This window comes from Dipteris shenzhenensis, chromosome 1, assembly GCF_047967505.1.
Source record: "Dipteris shenzhenensis isolate YYH24624 ecotype China chromosome 1, Dip_SZ_1.0, whole genome shotgun sequence".
Taxonomy (NCBI): domain Eukaryota; kingdom Viridiplantae; phylum Streptophyta; class Polypodiopsida; order Gleicheniales; family Dipteridaceae; genus Dipteris; species Dipteris shenzhenensis.
The window spans coordinates 47,974,410-47,994,804 of record NC_141596.1 but is presented as its reverse complement, the minus strand read 5'-3'; the positions used below and the strand labels follow the sequence as shown (position 1 = coordinate 47,994,804).

Below are 20,395 nucleotides of genomic sequence, written 5' to 3'. Positions count from 1 at the left end.
ATTGTAGACAGGCCATCCTTTCTTCATGACCTTGGGTTCAATCTTTCCCTTTCAGATCCTCTGGTATTTTACAAGAGGCATGACTCTTCATCAGCGCAACACTTCGTTGAGTCATGCCCTCTGGATGATGTTCCAACCTTACCTTTTAGAGTGGTACATGTTTCTGTGAATTCCTCTTGGAAGATTCTGACAAGCATTTCAGCGTGGCATATCTAGAGAGCTAGATGCACAGAGGCCTTGGACTATTCCTTGGTCCACCCCTCTCTCTCATACTTTGGCCAGCATTTGGATAGATGCTATACATACATTGATGACCACTTGGATGAGCATGCAGGGGTCTTTCCAAGTGGCCTTTGCTAGGAGGGTTACTATCCTTAAGGAATGGAGAGGGTCCCCTTTCTTCTCAAAGTCCTCTACAAGGTTGTGATGGTCATTTCACAGCCTCAACCTTGGATTTTCTACCTCCTTTTGAGGAGTTTTTTTGGGCATCTTGAGACCTTATTTCATGCTCTGCCTGTTGTATTTCCGCTTTGAGCTAGCTCTCACAATTTTTGTTCATCCTTAATAGAAGTCTATTTCTTGGAAAAAAAGGAATCGTACTAGAGCTCCTCATAGGGAGAATTTTCAGATTTCTACTGATCTGCAGAAATCCTTTTGGAAGAGACTCCAAATATCCCTCAAGACTAAAAAAATCACTCTTTTCTTTTGGCTTTCTATGATTGTGGTGAGCTAGTAGAGATCGAGGTTTGAGGCAGATTCCACATATACTCGTTGCCTCGCTATTGATGAGACTATTCAGCATTGCTTATGAGCCTACAGATAGGCGAGGATCGTTTGGAAGGGGGGCTAGACTATTGAGCACATTTATGCCTTCTCCTTTTTTCATGAACTGGGCTCTCTCTTCTTCTCGAAGTCTATAGCAAGATTGAGATGGCACTTTCAGCCTCTCCCTTGGTTTCTTTCCAGTTTGCATTGAGATTTTCTATTAGCCTACTTTGAATGGTCTTTTTGTTCATGCCATGCATGATGTACTTCCGCTTCGTCCTTGCTCTTGCGGATTTTTTTCATACTTCATAGAATTCTCTTTTTCGGAAAAAGAAAACATATTCAAGGATTTCAAATTGTGTGGTTGAGTCCTTGGCAAAAGAATCTTGCTTTGTTCCCGTCCAACACTGAGAATCAAGGAGAGAAAAATGCCAAACCGAACACCCTTGTAAGAAATGACAAGGCACTTCAAAGAAATCAAAGATGCCAAAGGGGACATGCAAGCCTACACCTCATTGCTCTAGTTTTAGCTTTGTTGTTTTTCTCTTGTATCTACTTAATGTGCTGATGAGAAGCTCCTCTTCAACCTCTCTTCTTCCCTCATTCATCTCCATGGTCATTCAAGATGGCAGACATACATGTTTTCTATGCAAGAATGGATACGAACTCGAATGACTAAATCAAATCTAAGTGTCGTCGATGTAACTCAAATTTTTTTAAATAAAGATAGATGGCTGTCGGTAAGATAAGCACTTGCAATGGGACCCTAGGGGGTGGGAGTGGATTGATGCAGGGAACCAAGATAAGAGCCTCCCTTTATTTCGCTACATATTTAGAAATTTGAGCTCAGCCTTAAGGGTTGGAAGCCCACCAAAGCTCCTCATTGGGCAAAATTTTCAGATTTTTGCTGACTTGCAAAAATCTTTTTGTAAGAGACTCTGGAAATCCCTCGAGAATAGAAAAATCATCCTTTCTATTACAATGAACTAATGGAGGTCTAGGTTCGAAGCGGCCCCCACTTACCCTAGTTGCCTTGCTGTTGAGGAGTCTATTCAGCATTGTCTATGGGTTTGTAGATAGGTGAGGTTTATCTAGAAGGGGATTGCTAGTCTTTTAAGCATTTTTGTGTTAGAAATGACCCAACAGAGGGTACGCACAGCAGAAGACTTATAGTAATGCCCAGGAGCTCACACAGTGTGCGTGTGGGATGTGGAATCACAAACTTCTTTACTTAATGTGCATAAAATAGGTGTGCAGACTCATCAATAGACAATTAACCAGCCAGATATAGAAGACACCAAAACTCATATATTTCCGTCCAAAACTATGGACACAATACAAAAGAGATAGATCCAGAGTCCCACCAATGGTGTGGTCCTCTGATCTAACCACAAGGTCCTTCTCCTATCTGCCGGCTATCTCTAGACTTGAGTCCGCGTGCTCCACCTCGAGCGTCTATAGACTTTCCATCCGCTGTCTGGAAGCCAGCCTAGGTGGGCTGCCACTCAAGCCCAGTTTGCAGCTCCTTCAGGGTCACCTTCACCTCCTATGTATAGGCCCAAGGCTTGCCTTCTTGCTGCTCCTGTCTGCTGTCAGAGGGCTGCTCCAGAGAATGTGATCACAACACCTTGCTGCCCTAGAAGACAAACAAGGTCCAGCATCTAGAAACTCAGTCTGCAGCTCACCTTCAACTCTCCTTCACCCCCAGTGTGAGGCCCAAGTGAGTGGGTCCTGGCTGCTCCTGCTTTTGCTGAACTGTTGGATGTTGAATGCCCTGCCAAAGGGCTCCTTTTATAGGCCCCAAAGGGGCTCAAAACTGACCGTTCCTGGCCGACTTTGTCTGTCCATCAACTGACCCCACAGCTCCCCATTTATGGGGCTGTGGGCTGCCCTTTTGGGGCTGTGTGCTGGCCGACTTTGATTGGCCAGCCGACCAGCCTGCTAGCCCTGTATAAAGGGCAGGGTACTGCCTTATTTGCTTATGCAGCGGGCATTCCACTGGCCAGCCCATAACCACCTGCTGCTGCACACGTGCCTTCATTGCGCCATATCCAGAGCATGTTGCAGGCCATGTACCTGCCCACAAACCTCGCTCAATAGCTCTCCATGTAGGCTTGTGTACCTCGGGATACCCCGCCAGCCATGAATGCTCCAGATCTGTCCCAGATCCACACATCCATGCATTCTCTCTTTGGGCACATCCTGCCCTAGGTCTCCCTCCCCCACGCTCTCCTCATTTGCGGGCTTACAGATGGGGAGGTGACCTTTCCAACACCCCCTCTCACCGACACATCCAGGCCCAATGCCAACACGTCGATGAAGATGCTCCAATAACTCCTTGGTCGTAGTCCTCTAGAACTTTTCAATGTCGAAACCTTTTCCTGGCTTTTCATCCAGTGGCTCCTGCTCCACCAGGTCCGCTTCCGCTTCCGCACACCATCCTGGTACACAAGTCCATCTCTGGTAGCACCTCCTGGCACCACCCCTTCCGTCACATTCCTGCCTTCGAATTCGAGCAACCCAGCCTCCACAATCTTCCTGTTGTCCCTCTCATAATGAGTGAACAACCTGGAGTCTTCCAGGCACCATGCTCTGAGGGTCTGTTTCAACCCGTCCTTCCTTTGGCAAGGTCTGCAACAAAAGTACATCTCAAGATAACTTGGACCGCGAACTTTTAATGCACCTGACTGAACCTGAGTCACCCTCCTTCTCGCAAGGGCACAATCCTCCAGTCGTGGAAGTCCATTCCCAAGAGCTTCTAAATCAGGGTCGTCCTTCAGCAAGGTCCCTGCCTTCAGGCTCCCACACCTATGAGCCTCCTACTTGGGCTCTGATACCATCTTAGAAATTGCCCAACAAAGGGTACACGCAGCGGAAGACTTATAGTAATGCCCAGGAGCTCACACAGTGTGCGTGTGGGATGTGGAATCACAAACTTCTTTACTTAATGTGCATAAAATAGGTGTGCAGACTCATCAATAGACAATTAACCAGCCAGATATAGAAGACACCAAAACTCATATATTTCCGTCCAAAACTATGGACACAATACAAAAGAGAGAGATCCAGAGTCCCACCAATGGTGTGGTCCTCTGATCTAACCACAAGGTCCTTCTCCTATCTGCCGGCTATCTCTAGACTTGAGTCCACGTGCTCCACCTCGAACATCTGTAGACTTTCCGTCCAGAACGATCCTCTCCACCTTGCTGTCTGGAAACCAGCCTAGGTGGGCTGCCACTCAAGCCCAGTCTGCAGCTCCTTCAAGGTCACCTTCACCTCCTAAATACAGGTCCAAGGCTTGCCTTCTTGCTGCTCCTATCTGCTGTCAGAGGGCTGCTCCAGAGAATGTGATCACAACACCTTGCTGCCCTAGAAGGCAGCCAAGGTCCAGCCTCTAGGAACTCAGCCTGCAGCTCACCTTCAACTCTCCTTCACCCCCAGTGTGAGGCCCAAGGGAGTGGCTCCTGGCTGCTCCTGTCTGCTCCTGCTTTTGCTGAACTGTTGGATGTTGAATGCCCTGCCAAAGGGCTCCTTTTATAGGCCCCAAAGGGGCTCAAAACTGACCGACTTGAAGGGGCTTCCTGGCCGACTTTGTCTGTCCATCAACCGACCCCACAGCTCCCCATTTATGGGGCTGTGGGCTGCCCTTTTGGGGCTGTGTGCTGGCCGACTTCAATTGGCCAGCCGACCAGCCTGCTAGCCCTGTATAAAGGGCAGGGTACTGCCTTATTTGCTTATGCAGGGGGCATTCCACTGGCCAGCCCATAACCAGGCCTGTCTGGCTGGCTATACCCAGTCCAATCAGCCTATCTACACAGGCCGCCGACCCTGCTGCTGCACACCTGCCTTCATTGCGCCATATCCAGAGCATGTTGCAGGCCATGTACCTGGCCACAAACCTCGCTCAATAGCTCTCCATGTAGGCTTGTGTACCTCGGGATACCCCGCCAACCATGAATGCTCCAGATCTGTCCCAGATCCACACATCCAGGTATTCTCTCTTTGGGCACATCCTGCCCTAGGTCTCCCTCCCCCACGCTCTCCTCATTTGGGGGCTTACAGATGGGGAGGTGACCTTTCCAACATCTTGTTCCTTCCTCCTTCATGATCTGTGTTCAGTGGCTTAGCTCTCTCTTTCAGGGCCTCAAGCCCTTTATGAGAGGCATGACTCTCTTCTTGGGGATTTTTTGGTTTGACGCAATATAGTTAAGGCATGCTCTCTGGATGATGTTCCTGTCATGATAAGAGAAATTTTATCATTAATAGACATTAGAACATTATTACATTATACATCAATTTAAAGGTGACATGTGTTTGCAGTTATGATGGACACCAACTGCTGTTGTTCTTAATGCGGTGGATCGTCTAAGTAGATAGGGCCTGTTTAGCTAGAGCCACTGCTTTAGACAGCACCAAATTTGGACATGTAACACTTATTTTATTAATAAGGATGTGCTCCCAGGTGTTTAGGTCCTAGAGACAATAGGAAATTGCAGGGTGCATTAGAGTGCATTGAATGGCAGGTGCATGGGTCATAGGCTAAGGGTAGGTCTAAATGGGAAGATGGAACTTGAATGATCTCGAGGGAGATTAATGAAGGACTATCCCCCTTCGTTGTTGTGAATCTCACGTAGCATTCTCTCTAGCACCTTGCATTCATCCGCAATCTCTCACTTGCATATAGATCAAACAAAAACAAGTACTCAGGGAGCTTTTCCCTATTGAAGCGCCAATTTGCATGCATTGCATCCATCAACGTCGTCAAAATTATGCATGCATTGCACCCATTTGCATTCTCACAAGTATGATTCTTCCCAATTCCCCGCTTTCCTTACAATCCTACATGTGCCTTGGTGAATACTTTTTGGGAGATTCTGTTGAGCATTACAGCACGGCATATTTGGATCCAGATGAGCAGAGGCCTTGGATGGCTCGCAGATCCCCCCTTCGTCCACTTTGTCTAGTATTTGGACAGATCTTGCACACAATTTGATGATCACTTGGGTGAGCATGCAAGGCTCTTCCTTGGCGGCTTCTTGCAAGAGGACTGTCTTCCTCAAGAATTGGGGTGGCTCCCCTTTTTTCTCAGAGTGCACAACAGGGTTGAGGTGGCCCTTTCAGCCTCAACCTTGGTGCTTTTCTAGCTCTCTTTGATGAGCAGCTATTTGCCCACTCTAGGTGTTTTGTTTCTCATGCTCTAAATTATGTATTTCCACCATGAACATTGCTCTTGGGTATTTAAGAAGAGTCTTTTCATTGAAAACAATCTAAAGTAAAGGAGAGAATGGAACACAGAAAAAGCAAGGATAGGTGAGTTGGTCGCTCAAAGTAGCAACAGCAAAATATAAAATATGTATACTTAAATAGAAATATATTATGAGAGCAAAACTTGGACCTGAACATAGGATATAGACTTACTCTTTTGATGAAATCCCGACCATTTGAGTCTGTGTAGAACACATTCTTGCTGTTGACATCAGTGACCAAGCGGACAATCACATCTTTTCCAATAGCATCTTCTATAGGAACTGCACCAACCTGTATTTTGTATACTTTCAAACCATGAAAGATACTAAGGAATGGAGGGATGCAACACTTATTGCATTCTATCAACCTAGTTCTTTCAAAACACAACTAAGATACAAAAATGGAATTATAAAATTGTCTTTACCACAAATTCCATCTCTGCATGTTCTTTCTCCTTGTACAACCTAGTCACCTAATTCCAATACACACAAAAAAATCTGTTTTAAAAAAAATCCAGTACACAAAAAATAGCAATCAATATTGGGAACAAATTAACCAAGCATTAAAGTATGCACATACCAAAATATGTGCTATCAACCTGTCATTCACGTAACTAGTATAGCTTCAAACATTGAGCATCCAAAAAATAGGGTTACCTTATCCACCACCATATCCCACTTTCTCTACCATGGTATCAATGTCCCCTAAAATCTATGCTCAAGTGTGTATCCAAGCCTAGAGACATTCCCCCTGCTTTTGTTTTCTGCCCCCACAGCCTCCCCTCCCCTCCTCTCCCCTCTCCTCGCCCTACCCTTCCCTCTCAGCCTCTCCCCCCTCTCCTCTCCCTACCCCTCCACCTCAGCCCATTTTCTATCCCTACCCCTACCCCTCAGCCTCTCTCCCCCTCTCAGCATCTCTCTCCTATCCTCTCCCTACCCCTCCCCCTCAGCCCCTCTCCTCTCTCAGCCCCTCCCTCTCAGCCTCTCTCCTTCTCAACCCTTCCCTTTCTGCCTCCTTCCCTCACTGCTTCCTTTCCCCTTCCTCCTTTCCTAATCTTCTTTCTCAATTGACAGACGGAACTTAATGTTGTTTGAATGGTCCTTTTGACAAATGGCTACCCATTTGACCAATCCTCGTCCATTCTGAGGGCCGTGATACAATGCATATTCTCTAAAGATGAGTTGCTGCAGGTTCAAAAAGATGTGGAATTCGAGAGCTCCACCCCCCCCTTTGCTCACATCTCTGGGTCCCACCCCTCCAAGACCCAAGCTAGGACTAGCTGCTTACTGCCATACATTCGAACCTCACCCCCTGCCTTTTAGATATTCATTTATTGGGGTGAGGTTCCTTTCATGTGGTTTTTAATTCTCTTGGAGCCACAAGTATTGTGCTCAAGGATATCTTTCTTTCACCCATCGAGTTCCCTGGTCGTGCCTCAAGTTTACCACCGATTCGTCGCCACAATTAGAGCTTCTTTTTGATTGGTCACAGAGATCCCCCCCCAATTCACCCTCTTCCACAACAGAGGCTATCAAGTCCGATGGGGTTCCTAGAGTTAGGATCATTATGACTAACCCGAGAGAGAGAGAGAGAGAGTTTATTAAAAGTCTTTGAAAGAGACTAAGGTCCCCCGCGTTGCCTCCCTCTCCCCCCATCTGCCCCTCTCCCACTCTGTGGGCTACTGCAGCCCAGTCGTGGCTACTGCCTCTCCCCATGGGCTTCTCCTGCCCACCCGTGGGCCTGCCTGCCCACCCCGGCAAGCTCTCCTCCCCTGTTGCCTCCTCCTGCTGCTCTCCTCCCCCCGCTGCTCTCATCCCTCACTGCCTCTTCTCGCGCAGCCATCCCTCATCTCCTGCTCCTCCCTTTGGGGCAGCCCCACCCCCTCCTCTTACTCTGCCATTCCCACCCCCTCCTCTTACTCTGCCATTCCCACCCCCTCCTCTACCGCTCCTTCTCCTCTCCTCCACCTTCTCCTCCTCTCCTCCTCTTCTCCTCCTCCTCTCCTCCTCTTCTCCTCCACCTCTCCTCCTTTCTCCTTCTCCTCCTCTCCTCCTCCTCCAATCCTTGTCACTCATCCTGCTAAAAAAAGAAAAAAAAGAAAAATTTCCCCTCCTTTAGTCTTCCCGTGTAGCAAGGATCTCTCAGAGCTTTTAAGTGTTTGAATCGTCCTTTCCATCCTTGATTGGTGAATGGATCACCATTCAGCCAATCCTCACCCGCTCCCACCGGTGCGAGAACAGTCGCCTTCTCAAAAGATGAGTTGCAGCAGCTCAATAAAAACCACTCTTTTTGCACGCATCTATGGATCTCACCCCTGCAAGTTACAGGCCAGAGATTGGATGCTTGCATCTTTACCTTCAAGCCTCACCCCTTGACTCAAAGATGTTTGCTTGTTAGAGAGAGGTTTTTTCCAGGTAGTCTTCGACATCCTAGAGATTGTGAGCACATTGCTCAGAAATGGATATTTTCAATTGGGCCACAGAAAGATCTTTTTGGCTCCCTTCACTTTGAGCTTTGACCCAGTTGAAGCGGGTAAGCTTGGCACATCCCTCTTCAAAAGATTCCTCGGACTACCTCAGGTTTATCATCGGCTCCTTGGCCTCGTTGGTGAGCGATTCGGGGTGGTCACTCAGATAGGGGTCAAGGTTCTTTCGAGTAAGCTCATCCCTCATCCGCTTCTTCCCATCTGGATAAAGGGAAGGGGGTGGCACCTACTTTCTCTCCAGTTTCGACTACAGGCATCTTACGCACCCCATCGCCAGGCCTAAACTTCAAGAATTTCTTTTCGACCTTAGCAGATCTTGCGGACATTATCTTGCGGACATTCCAGATGAAGACTTCATCCCCTCCATCTTTGGTAACGCAATGCTTGCCATCCCTTTTGATCTCAGGGTGACTCCTTCAGGTGGAATGGTTGTTTCACCCGTGGATTTTCCTCCACTTTCTTCTCTCCCTCACTCCTCGAGCAAGAGGTCTCCCCCCATTGAGGGGACTCTTTTTGCCACTAGGTCGGGTACGGCATTCCAGGCTACTTCCTCTCACCGATGAGGATTAATAGGTGAAACATATAGGGCCTTGGTGGTATACCTCATCACCGCCGCAAGTAGCTTATCCATACCCAGTTCCATCCAGGTGTTACAGAGGGCTCCATTGATATTCTTTTCTTCAGAAACACAAGCTGGATGTTAGAGATTGTTCCAAGTCAGGTAAATTGCTTTCAAGTCACACATTTTGTGTCACCTACCCTAAAGGGGGGACATGCATTTCCATTCCATATTTCGTTCTTCCTTCCAGAGCTCAGTGGATCGTTCTTTTGATTGGGGGACAGAAGATTGATTTTCTTAACCTTCACGCCCCTAACATCCGAGGGCCTAGGGGACTAGGACCATGCCCCTCTATGGAAGGAACTTCTTTCTTGGACCTCCATTGCAGATTCTTGGGTCATAGGGGGTGACTTCAACGTGGTGGAGTTTCCCTCTGTTAAGAAAGGGGGTAGAGAAGGAGGTATTCATTCCTGGGCGAGAGCCGCTTGAGATGTCTTCTTATTTCACTTCCGTGGCAGAGATGTTTAGTTAGATGATGCTTTTCACACTTTGTCACAACCTCTCCATTTTTCATGGTCGAACAGGAAACCTTAGATGCCCATTCATGCACGCATTGACAGATTTTCTGTTGACTATTGGGCTTTGGATAGAGGTGGTTCTATTTACATTGCTCTCGCGATTTCTACTTCATACCACTTTCTAGTTGTGTTGATGATTTTCGAGCCCTATAGGAGACATCGCTCTGCTAGTCTTAGGATTCTAGATGCCTTGGTAGCAGCCCTATCTGACATTAGTGACTTCTATCATTCCGTCGTTAATGCTAGAAAGCAAGGGATACTCAGACAGGAACTTGGCCTTTGCCGACAGTTGGCAGCCCTTCAAAGGAAAGAGCAGAAACAGCCTACAAATGCTTGGATTCAGGCCCCTTGCTGCAACAAGGGCTCTTCAATATTCATCGCTAGATCAGAGAGCAGAGTATGCCTTTCATGTACGATTTCTTTTGGATTCAGATGGGTGGTAGAGTCAACAATCACTTTTTCATAGCTCAAGGCTCGAGACATAGCAGAGAGTGTGTCACTCAGCTTGTTGACTTAATCGGGTTTTGCAGACTGATCTTGATGTCGTCATGCGCATAGCCACAGATTTTTATGCCTCACTTCTTGTTGCAGCAGATCCTGACATGCTGGTCAGAGATGAGGCCAGGGAGTAGATATGGCAGCACATTCCATTATTGGTGAAAGAGAATATAAAGATCTCGTTGGATGCACCTTTCATCAATATACTTTTGCTTCATAAGGGCACGTGCCCGGGTTCAGATGGGCTGCCCCAGTATTCTTCATTGTCCATTGGGATGAGATTGGGGATCGTATTACCTCAACCTTGCACGTGGTTTGGGACTCTGGTACTATGCCTGGATCACTTACAGTGGGTCTCATTCATCTCATTCCAAAAGGGGGTTGCCGAAATTTGGTGTCACAAATGGGGACCTATTACTCTTTTGGGCACCTTGTATAAAATTCTTGCAAAGGCAATCATCTCATTCCAAAAGGGGGTTGCCGAAATTTGGTGTCACAAATGGGGACCTATTACTCTTTTGGGCACCTTGTATAAAATTCTTGCAAAGGCAATCAGCTTGCGATTGTAGCAATATCTTCCGGACCTCATCCATGACATGCAGGAAGGTTTTGTGCATGGAAGGAGCATTTTTTATAATATCTTCTCTTTTTGGAAGGCTTCGGATTGGGCTACACAAAGCGGACAAAAATTATCCATTCTACATCTGGATTTTGAGAAAGCTTATGACAGAGTGAATTGGGATTTCCTACAGGGCGCCCTTCACCATTTTGGATTTCCTAATGCTTGCATTAGAGGGGTTTCCTTCTTGTACAGATCAGCCCACAACCAGGTTCTAATCAGAGGATTCAGAGGAGAGAGATTTCAGATTTCCATATCAGTCCATCAGGGATGCCCTCTCACCCCTTTTCTCTTCCTCTTTGTGGCTGAAGCTATGAGCATCTGTCTCAGATCGCAAGCTGATATTTTTGGGCTCAAGCTTCCCCTGAGGAATAATGAGAAACTCATAGATTATGAATTGGTAGATGGCAATGCTGTTTTTTGGGATGCCTCTCCTCAGACGCTCATTTCTTTCAAGGCAACCTTGTATTGCAGCTGGTGCACACATCAATTGGAACAAATCCAATGGTTTTTTGATCAGTGATGAGGCCACTCCTGATTGAGGGGTCGACTTGGGTTTTACTTGGATTCAGAGGGGTTTCCTATCAAATATCTTGGATACCAGGCCGGTATGGGTATCTCTTCTTTACACAGTTTGTTCCTGTGTTGGAGAGCATCAGGAGGAAACTCCTCTTTTGGAGTTCAGCCAAATTAAACTTGGCTTCCAGAGTGGTGGTTGTTAACCAAGTTTCTCTGGCCACGGCATGGTATGTTTGCTCTTGTTGGTGCAGCTCAAAGGATTGCATCAATTAGCTCAAGAGGCCTATAAGGAATTTCTTGTGGAATGGGCTAGATGGCACTACAAATACTATGGCTAGGGTGTCTTGGGAGACCTACAAAAGAAGGAGGTCTCAATATCATAGATCTGGACTTGCAATGCAGTTTGCAAGTTTGTGATAAGGGGACTTTTGCTTCGGCGAGAGCCTTGGAAGGATTTCTTTATTCAAATCATACAAGCATGTACTCCCTCTTCAAATGGAGACTCGATGGGTAGCACCAAATGGATTTTCACTTCAGCCCCCCTCATACCTCCTTCCTTTCCTCTTATGGCAGCCATTCTAAAAGCTTGGAGAAGTTTCAAAAGTACTCTTCGGAGAATTCCCCCAATCTCATTGGAAGAGATTGATAGGCAGCCAATCCTGTGGAATGACAACATACTCAATGAGCATGGCAGACCACTAGGACATACCTTTTCTAAAGACAAGCTTCAGCAGCTCAAGACAACAGAGTCGAAGCAGGAGTATGCCACCTCACTCTTTGCTCGCATCCACGGTTCCCACCCCTCCAAGCTACAAGCTAGGGATTGGATGCTTTCGGCTTTACTTGGAGACCTCGCAGGGCACCTCACCGATGTTTGTCTGCTTGAACGAGGGTTCTTCCAGGTGGTATTTGATTCTCCAGAGTCAGCAGGTTCAGTACTCAGGGCTAGTCCTTTGGCATTGAGCTCCAAGAGGATCTTTTTGACACCCTTCACTTTCGATCCACTAGAGGAAGATAGCACGGTTACCTCACTTTTCATTAGGTTCCCCGGCCTTCCTCAAGTCTACCATCGACTCTTACCGTCCATAGGAGCTACTTTTGGGTTGGTCACAGAGATCCCCCCCCTTCCTCGCATGCCCTTTTCAGCGGCATAGGCTATCAGATCGGATGGGGTGCCACGAGTCAGGGTCATCATTGCTGACCCTGATATTACAGATGATCGCATTATGCTTCAGCGACCAGATGCTTCCTTTTTTCGACAGAGAGTCGAGGTTGCTGGGAGACAGGATCAGTGCCGGATTTGCAGGACCCTTGGGCACTTCGCCAGGGATTGCCCAAGGAAGAAGAAAAGGCTCAAACGGTTTATTCCGCCTTCTCGTCCTACTTTTTCTATACGCACTACCAAAGCCCCCCCTTCTCCCCCATGACCTTTGGGACCAGCCCCTAGACCTCGACCCTCTTCTTCAGCACGCACAGTATGATCAGTACCCCATTGGATGCCTGTGAGGGTTGCTAACACTCCGCCACCTCTACGAGGCACTTTGGATTATTCTCAGTTACAGGCATGTGATATTACTGCAGGCGTAGATGTGGTTGCCCCAGTCCGCCCACGTGCTCATCGGGAGGGGCAACCCATTTCTTCACGCCCTATCACTAATGTGACTGATCAACCCCCTCCCTCTGTTAGTCACACTTCACCAATTGATAGAGGTAAGGGGGTTTTTTCTCCTTCTTCCTCGGGTGCAGGGATTCTTCGCACTCCTATGCCAGTTCCCGCCTACAAGAACTCTTTTGCAATACTGGCAAATTTGGCAGAGTTTGAGACTGAGGAGAAGTTTGTACCCTCTACCCTGGGGGAGCCAGTTATTGGGATTTCGCTGGACAGGGTTTCCACCTCTGCTGGAGTGGGTTTTCTTTCACCAGTTGCTTTTCCTCCACTTGACAGGAGGACTCTTTCACAGGAGAGGATTTTCTCCACCACCAGGTCAGGTAGGACCTTTCACTCGACAGCCTCCCGTCGATGAGGATTGTTAGTTGGAACGTTCAGGGCCTCGGTGGTATACCTCATCGCCGCCGTAGGCAGATGATTCATAACCAACTCCATCCAGGTGTTTCAGGTGGCTCCATTGATATCCTTATGCTCCAAGAGCATAAGCTGGATGGTAGAGATTGTGCCAAGTCAGGTAAGATTCTTATGGCCATACTTTTTGGTCACCTACCTTGGGTATCAGGGGAGGTATTTGCATTTCTATCTCTTCTTCGATGCTCCCTCATTGGACACGGAGTCATAGTCCCCTCTAGAGCACAGTGGGTTATTTTGATGATTGGTGGGCGTAAGGTTGGCTTCCTTAACCTTTATGCACCCAACTTGAGAGGGGATCATGTCCACCTTTGGAAGGAGTTGCTCTCTTGGTCACATATTGCAGATTTTTGGATTATTGGGGATGATTTCAACATGGTTGAAATGCCTTCAGACAAAAGAGGGAGTAGGGAAGGTGGCATTCACTCCCTGGAGAGAGCAGCATGGGATGCCTTCCTTTTCAGTTCAGTGGCAGAGATATTTGGTATGACGATGCTTTTCACACTCAGCCACATTCTCTTTAGTTTACTTGGTCGAACAGGAAAGTAAGGATGCCTATCCATGCACGGATTGACAAATTTTATGTGGATGATTGGGCACTGGACAGAGATGGGACAGTATGCATCAGCGCAGGGGTGTCCACTTCAGATCATTTTTCGATTGTTTTGGTGGTTTCAGAGCCTCAGGCGATAGGCCACTCTGCCAGTATCAGGATTCCAGATGCCCTTTACACAGAGGAGGGCCTCACAGAGGCAGTGCTACAGACTTGGGATTCTCACTTGCAAGGTGGGCAACCCTCCACGTCAGATGTGGCTGTAGCCCTCACTAATATTAGCAGCTTTGATCATTATGTTGTTAGTATTAGGAGAGATGAGATTCACAAGAGAGAGATTGCCATTCGACAGCAACTCGTAGCTCTTCAGAGAGAAGAGCAAAAACGGCCTACTGATGCTTGGATTCAAGAGCGCCTTGCTACAGTAAGGGCTTATCAACGTACACTTTTAGATCAGAGAGCAGAGTAGCCTTTCACGCCAAAGAGTCTTTCTGGACGCAGATCGGAGGTAGAGTCAGCAAGCAGTTCTTCTCTACTCTCGGCCCTAGACATAGTACATAGAGTGTTTCATAGCTTGTTGACTCAGACAGGATACTTCAGACACATCTAGATGCCGTCATATGCAGATTGCCGCAAATCACTATGCCTCCCTTCTGACTGCAGATTCCTGATTCACAAGCCAGAGAGGATGCTAGACAGGTTATTTGGCAGCATATTCCTATGTTGGTGGATAGAGGTATGAGAGCCTTACTTGATAGGACTCGGGTGAGATGACGGACTCCCTCTCGAAGGGTCTCATTCATCTTATCCCAAACGGAGGTTGCAGAAATTCAATGTCTCAGTGGAGATCGATCACCTTACTGGGCACTTTGTATAAGATCTTGGCGGCCCATTCTGCCAGATCTTATACATAACACACAGACAGGCTTTGTCCTTGGCGGCAGAAGCATTTTTTATAACATATTCTCATTTTGGGAGGCTTCTAAGTGGGCTATGCATGAGGGCCATAGACTGGCAATTCTACTCCTGGATTTTGAAAAAGCATATGACAGGGTAGATTGGGGTTTTCTAGAGGGAACCATTCTTCGCTTTGGACTTTCAGATTTGTGGATTAGAGGGGTTTCTGCTCTTACAGGTCAGCCCATAGCCAGGTACTCATTGGTGGAGTCAGGGGAGACAGGTTTCAGATATCCAGATTAGTCTGACAGGGATGCCCTCTAGCCCCCTTTCTATTCATATTTGTGGCTGAAGCTATAAGCCTCTATATTAGAGCTCAAGCTGATATTTTTGGGCTGAGACTTCCGTTGAGACAGGAAGAGGAGTTGCTGGACAGTGAGCTGGCTGATGACACAGCTATTTTTTTGGATGCTACTCCAAAGACACTCACCTCTTTCATTGGATTTATTTTGCATTGCAGCAGGGGCTCACACTAATTGGAACAAATCCAATGGTTTCTGGATTAGTGATGAGGACACTCCAGATTGAGGTGCTAATATTGGATTTACTTGGATTCAAAGGGGTGTCTCCATCAGGTATCTTGGATGCCAGGTTGGGGTGGGCATTTCTCCAGCACAGCAGTTCGCTCCCGTGTTAGAGAGCATCAGGAGGAAACTCCTATTTTGGAGTTTGGTCAGACTTGACCTTGCATCCAGAGTGGTGGTTGTAAACCAGGTACTGTTGGCTACAGCCTAGTTTGTTTGCTCTTGGTGGTGCCGATCTACAAGCAGTATCACTCAGCTCAAGAGACCTATCAGAAATTTTTTGTGGAGTGGATTAGACGGCACTTCAGATGTGATAGCCAGGGTGGCTTGGGAGACTCTTATTCTACCCACTGAGGAAGGGGGCCTCAATGTTATTGATCCAGACTTGTAGTGTAGAGCCTTGCTCTGCAAGATGGTGGTCACAGGTTTGATGCCTGATCAGGAGCCTTGGAAGGATTTTTTCTTACGCAGTATACAAACATGCACACCTTCTCAAGGAGGAGATTGGATGGACAGCACTAGATGGATATTTATGTCAGCCTGTCTTAGATCTCCTACTTCCCCTCTCATGGCTACCATTCTGAAAGCTTGGGACAGCAGCTTCAAAAGTACTCTTAGGAGAGTTTCACCCTCCTCTCATGAAGAAATTGACAGGCAGCCCATCATGTGGAATGATTGCATACTAGATGAGCATGGTAGATCACTAGGTATGTCACATTATATGCAGTGGTCTAGATGGGAGTTGGGACCTACATCCACGGTGGGTGCTTGGAAAGCTTTCAAGATGCTTCCATAGGATCAGAGAGCTCGTTCAGTTAGTCGCCTTAGAGGAAGTGCACCTAGGATGTAGCAGATAGATGCAGCCATAGCAGTGGAGTGGATGGATACATACCATTTGCCTATTTCTGAGTCCACCTAGTTGGGGGCTTTCTCGAGGACAGGTATCCCTTTGCAGGTTATAGCCTTACGGGATGCACATGAGGATACCCTTGTCTTTTAGGTTCATGCAGGAGGCAGACTCCACAGATCTTCTGAGGACATTCTTTTGGAGGCTCCTTTTCAGCCTGTCAGGATTACAGGATACATGGAGATGGGTAGAGACTCACAGTGGTATCTTGATCCAGACCCCATTCTCCTGGCTATTGGATCTTGGAGGCTTTGGCTGTATGGAGGTTCCCCTATTAGATGCTTGCAGTGGGATCCAGGGGAATGGGAGTGGATAGTTGTAGGGCACCGAGAGAAGAGCATCCCTTTCTTTTGTTACACGGTCAGAAATGCCAAGAGATTCCAGCTCAGTTGTAGGGGCTGGAGGCCCTCTAGAGCTCCTCATTGGGATACTTTTCAGATTTCTGCAGAGATGCAGAAAAACTTTTGGAGGAGGCTTTGGAAATCCCTCACGAATAGGAAAATCATGTTATTCATCTGGCTTACTATTCATGGAGGGATTATAGTGAACCTATGGAGATCCAGGTTTGGGGCTGACCCTACATGTCCTCAATGCCACTCAGCAGTTGAGTCAGTATAGCACTGCCTTTGGGAGTGGACTCAGGCGAGGACGATTTGGAAGGGTATTGCTAGGATACTTTGCACTTTTCATAGAGCACCCTTCTTCATGACTTGGGAATCAGTTGCTTGGTTGTCACTCACTGGTCCACAGGCTTTCTTTGAGGGACATGACACGGACACAGCTTTCTTTGTTCGATGGCATGTCATGCTCCCTCCGGGATGTTCCGTTTACTCCATTCAAAGCTCCCCACGCTTCTGCAGACACATCTTGGGAGATTCTGGCTAGTATCACAGCATGGCATATTTGGAGAGCCAGATGTACAAAGGCTTTGGAGGACTCCCAGGTTCACCCTTCTCAGACTATGGCCAGTATCTGGGCAGATACTATACACACTTTGATGGCCATTTGGGCAAACTTACAAGGAACCTCCAGGACTGCTACTGCTAGGAGGGTTGCTTTTCTCAGAGTCTAGAAGGATTGTCCTTTCTTCTCTGACTCTCCTTCAGGGATGAGGTGGCATTTTCAGCCGTCACCAGGGATTTTTGTTTGCTCATTCTGAGCTGTTTTTTCTCATGCTTGACATGATGTACTCCCACACTTGAGCTTGCTATACGGTTTTTATTCATACTTAATGAAGTACTTTTCTTGAAAAAAAAAAAAAGTGCTGCCCACAACGCCATCATTGGTATCAGCCTCAGCCTAACATCTGTACAACATTGTCATACAGTCCTCGTTAGCTTGCATCTGCCCTGAATCAACTCCTTCCATACAAGTCTGCAAAGACAGTTAAAATCTGCTCATCGCTGTCGTACAAACTGCGGAAGCAAACAAGCTAGGGGGAGAAAATTAGAAGCAAACAAGAGAGGAGCTAGAGAAGCAGCAAGAGGAGTAATCTTTGTTGGCTGAGTGGGGGTGGAGGCGCAAAGGTTGGGTTTCTAGCTTGGAACACCAGGTAGGATCGCATAGACAAGGAGGACTTCAGTCGAGGGTGGAAGAAGAGGATAGTCAGGGAATGTATCCGTGGGAGCAGGCATCCAATGCTAGCTTATAGGACCCAGGGATTGCAACATTCTTGCCCACAATAGCCTATTTTGCAAGTCTGAGAGGCCAGATGGTGGTTCTAGGCATTCTCTCTCCCCTCCCTTATGGAGACAAGTTAAGAAATGGGTATAAGCTTTGGCAACCTGGCCAAAGTTGCTACTTTGGAGTCTGTCAACCAGTAATAGCACCATCCATGCATTGACTGTCACAGCACATTCCTCAGGGATGTTTGTGGAGCGCTCTTCTTGTAATCATTCAGGAACATTCAGTTGTAGGAGTGAAATTTTGATGGTCTGTTCTTGTGCCTCTCTGTTTTGACCAGTACTTTTGCAGAGCACTGCTGCTGTACCCTCATAAAACATGAACCTGATTCTGGTTGTATGGAATTGAACTGGCCTCAAACAACTTAACAAGATAAGGAGAGAGCTATTATAGGGCTTATCCCTTATAGCTGCAAATATAGAGATGGAGCTCACAGACAGAAATATTGCTCGTAAGGATCAAAGGGGGCATTTCATCGAATATATTCATGAAGGAATTATCAAACAGCAACTCAACTTTCGCTTTCTGTAGAGATGGAGACCTTCATACCTGGTGGATCCAGGGGCTGAACTCTTGCCAAACTTCCTGTACTAAGGCACCTTTTATAACAGTAATGGGTACCTTTTTAATCAAAATTTTACAAAACAATAGTTGCATTAACTTTATTTGACTCACAAATAACAGCACCCAAAGCTTACAAAATAGCTTACATTGAATCTTGTACAAGGCATGATTTAAACTCACAGAGCTATTCACTGAGGTTGGAGAGCCGGGATTTGGACGAAATAGATAGGCACCATCAGTACCCTTGAAGAAGATAAGATAGAGGAGTCAGTACCTAAGAGGAGTAACTGGTTTCAAGAAACCATTGAAAGACTCATCACATGTACCTGTCCATCTGCGCCAGTATTTGCTCCATAGAAAAGGTATGAGGATTGCAGATGAAGATAAGCCTGTTTTTTGGTGGCAAGAAAATGATACGAAGAACAGAGACAACGTTTAGAAGATCTGAATAAAACTATATTCCTTGTCCACATCATGTTTCAGGATTAAAATGCTGTAGTATATCTGTCACTTACTCCAGTTTGGATGTTCATCATTTCAGTCAAATGGCCAGTTTCACCAGAGAATACCAGCTGTAAACTGTCAGAGACAGCAGTTATCATATGACTCTTGGAAACTTCTTCAACAACTGAGAGTGTTGCTGAACCTGGTTCCAGTAGAGAAACAAAGCCAGAGAATAAGCATTAAGTGCTTGCATAGCAAGATCGCAAGGTGCCATGAAACAAGAATGTCATAGAAGTTTCTATAATCTTCTGAACTGACAGTATCATTTGTTGGGACTCAGATAGGCAAACACTCGTATATAATATAACAATTTCCGAGCATAATAGCCAGAAGATGCGTTTGTTTGCCTTAACAGGGAAGCAAAAAGAATAAAATATGCTTCCTTTATCATGGACCAAATTGAAATGATAGACTATCAGAACTTTTGTACACAAGATGCTCCTTTTGTAGGGTTTTGAATACATGAAAATGTATATGACCCTATAACATTTACAGTACTGAATTGGAAACGAACCTGGTCCACCTGAAGCTGACACAACATAAGAATTGTATCCAAAGGCAGGAACCGTGGCTGGAAATACAAGCGAATAAAGTGGTGTTTGTCCTGGTGATACCCCCAGATATGCCTGCACATAGTAGCTTCGCAGTTGTTTTGTTACACTGCTCACTGGCAGAAGTTGAGAAGGAACAACCTTGCCACCAGAGTCAGTCACTTGAATAGACTTGCTGCTAACCTGAAAGATAATAAAGAAAACTTTATAAAGTATCTAGAAATCTTATAACACAAATCAACAAGCTCAACAACTCTGTCTACTTGATTAAGGGCTACATGTTAAGATGCATACTTCATAGCTACTGACTCCCAGAACAGAACCATCTGACCAATATGATGATTATTTTTCGAAATGCATGGCATGTGACTATGTAGTCCTGGAACCACCTCTCTTACTCCCCATTTGCTCTTCTCCCTTGATCCACCTCCCTTTCTACCTCGACTCCCTCTTCACCCATAGCTAAGCAACTCTCTTTCATCCACAAGTTTCTGCAAACCCAGCCACCTTCCTGTTGAGATCATGGCTGTCCCCAATCCTCTCCTTAAGATACTCTAGAGAGCGGTGGCAAAGACTATCCCTGCACATAGGTACTGCTAGGCAATTTATGGACAAGTCATAGAGCTTCTGCGGCAAAAAACAAGAATCTCGTGTAGCATTGAAGAGTAACTTAGAAGGTTGATGCTCTCAAGTGAGGGACGACAAGTTATATTTTTGAAATTTACGATGCAAAGACGAAACAGAACAGGGCGATAGAGGCAAGTATTGATCTCAAGTTATCTTTTGGAAAATGAGAAGCTCA

At 46.5% G+C, this 20,395-nt stretch overlaps 1 protein-coding gene across 1 annotated transcript in view; it reads right to left on the bottom strand.

Annotated features, from left to right (window-relative positions):
• Positions 1-20,395, bottom strand: part of LOC147905954 (alpha-mannosidase-like) — a 155,532-nt gene that overhangs the window by 66,986 nt on the left and 68,151 nt on the right. Inside the window, exons 15-21 of the mRNA XM_087375840.1 lie at positions 19,557-19,776; positions 19,054-19,184; positions 18,865-18,927; positions 18,719-18,781; positions 18,524-18,595; positions 6,437-6,484; positions 6,184-6,303 (exon numbers count right to left, since the gene is read on the bottom strand). Coding sequence (XP_087231966.1) covers positions 6,184-6,303; positions 6,437-6,484; positions 18,524-18,595; positions 18,719-18,781; positions 18,865-18,927; positions 19,054-19,184; positions 19,557-19,776 — 717 coding nt within the window. The remainder of the gene's footprint in view (positions 1-6,183; positions 6,304-6,436; positions 6,485-18,523; positions 18,596-18,718; positions 18,782-18,864; positions 18,928-19,053; positions 19,185-19,556; positions 19,777-20,395) is intronic.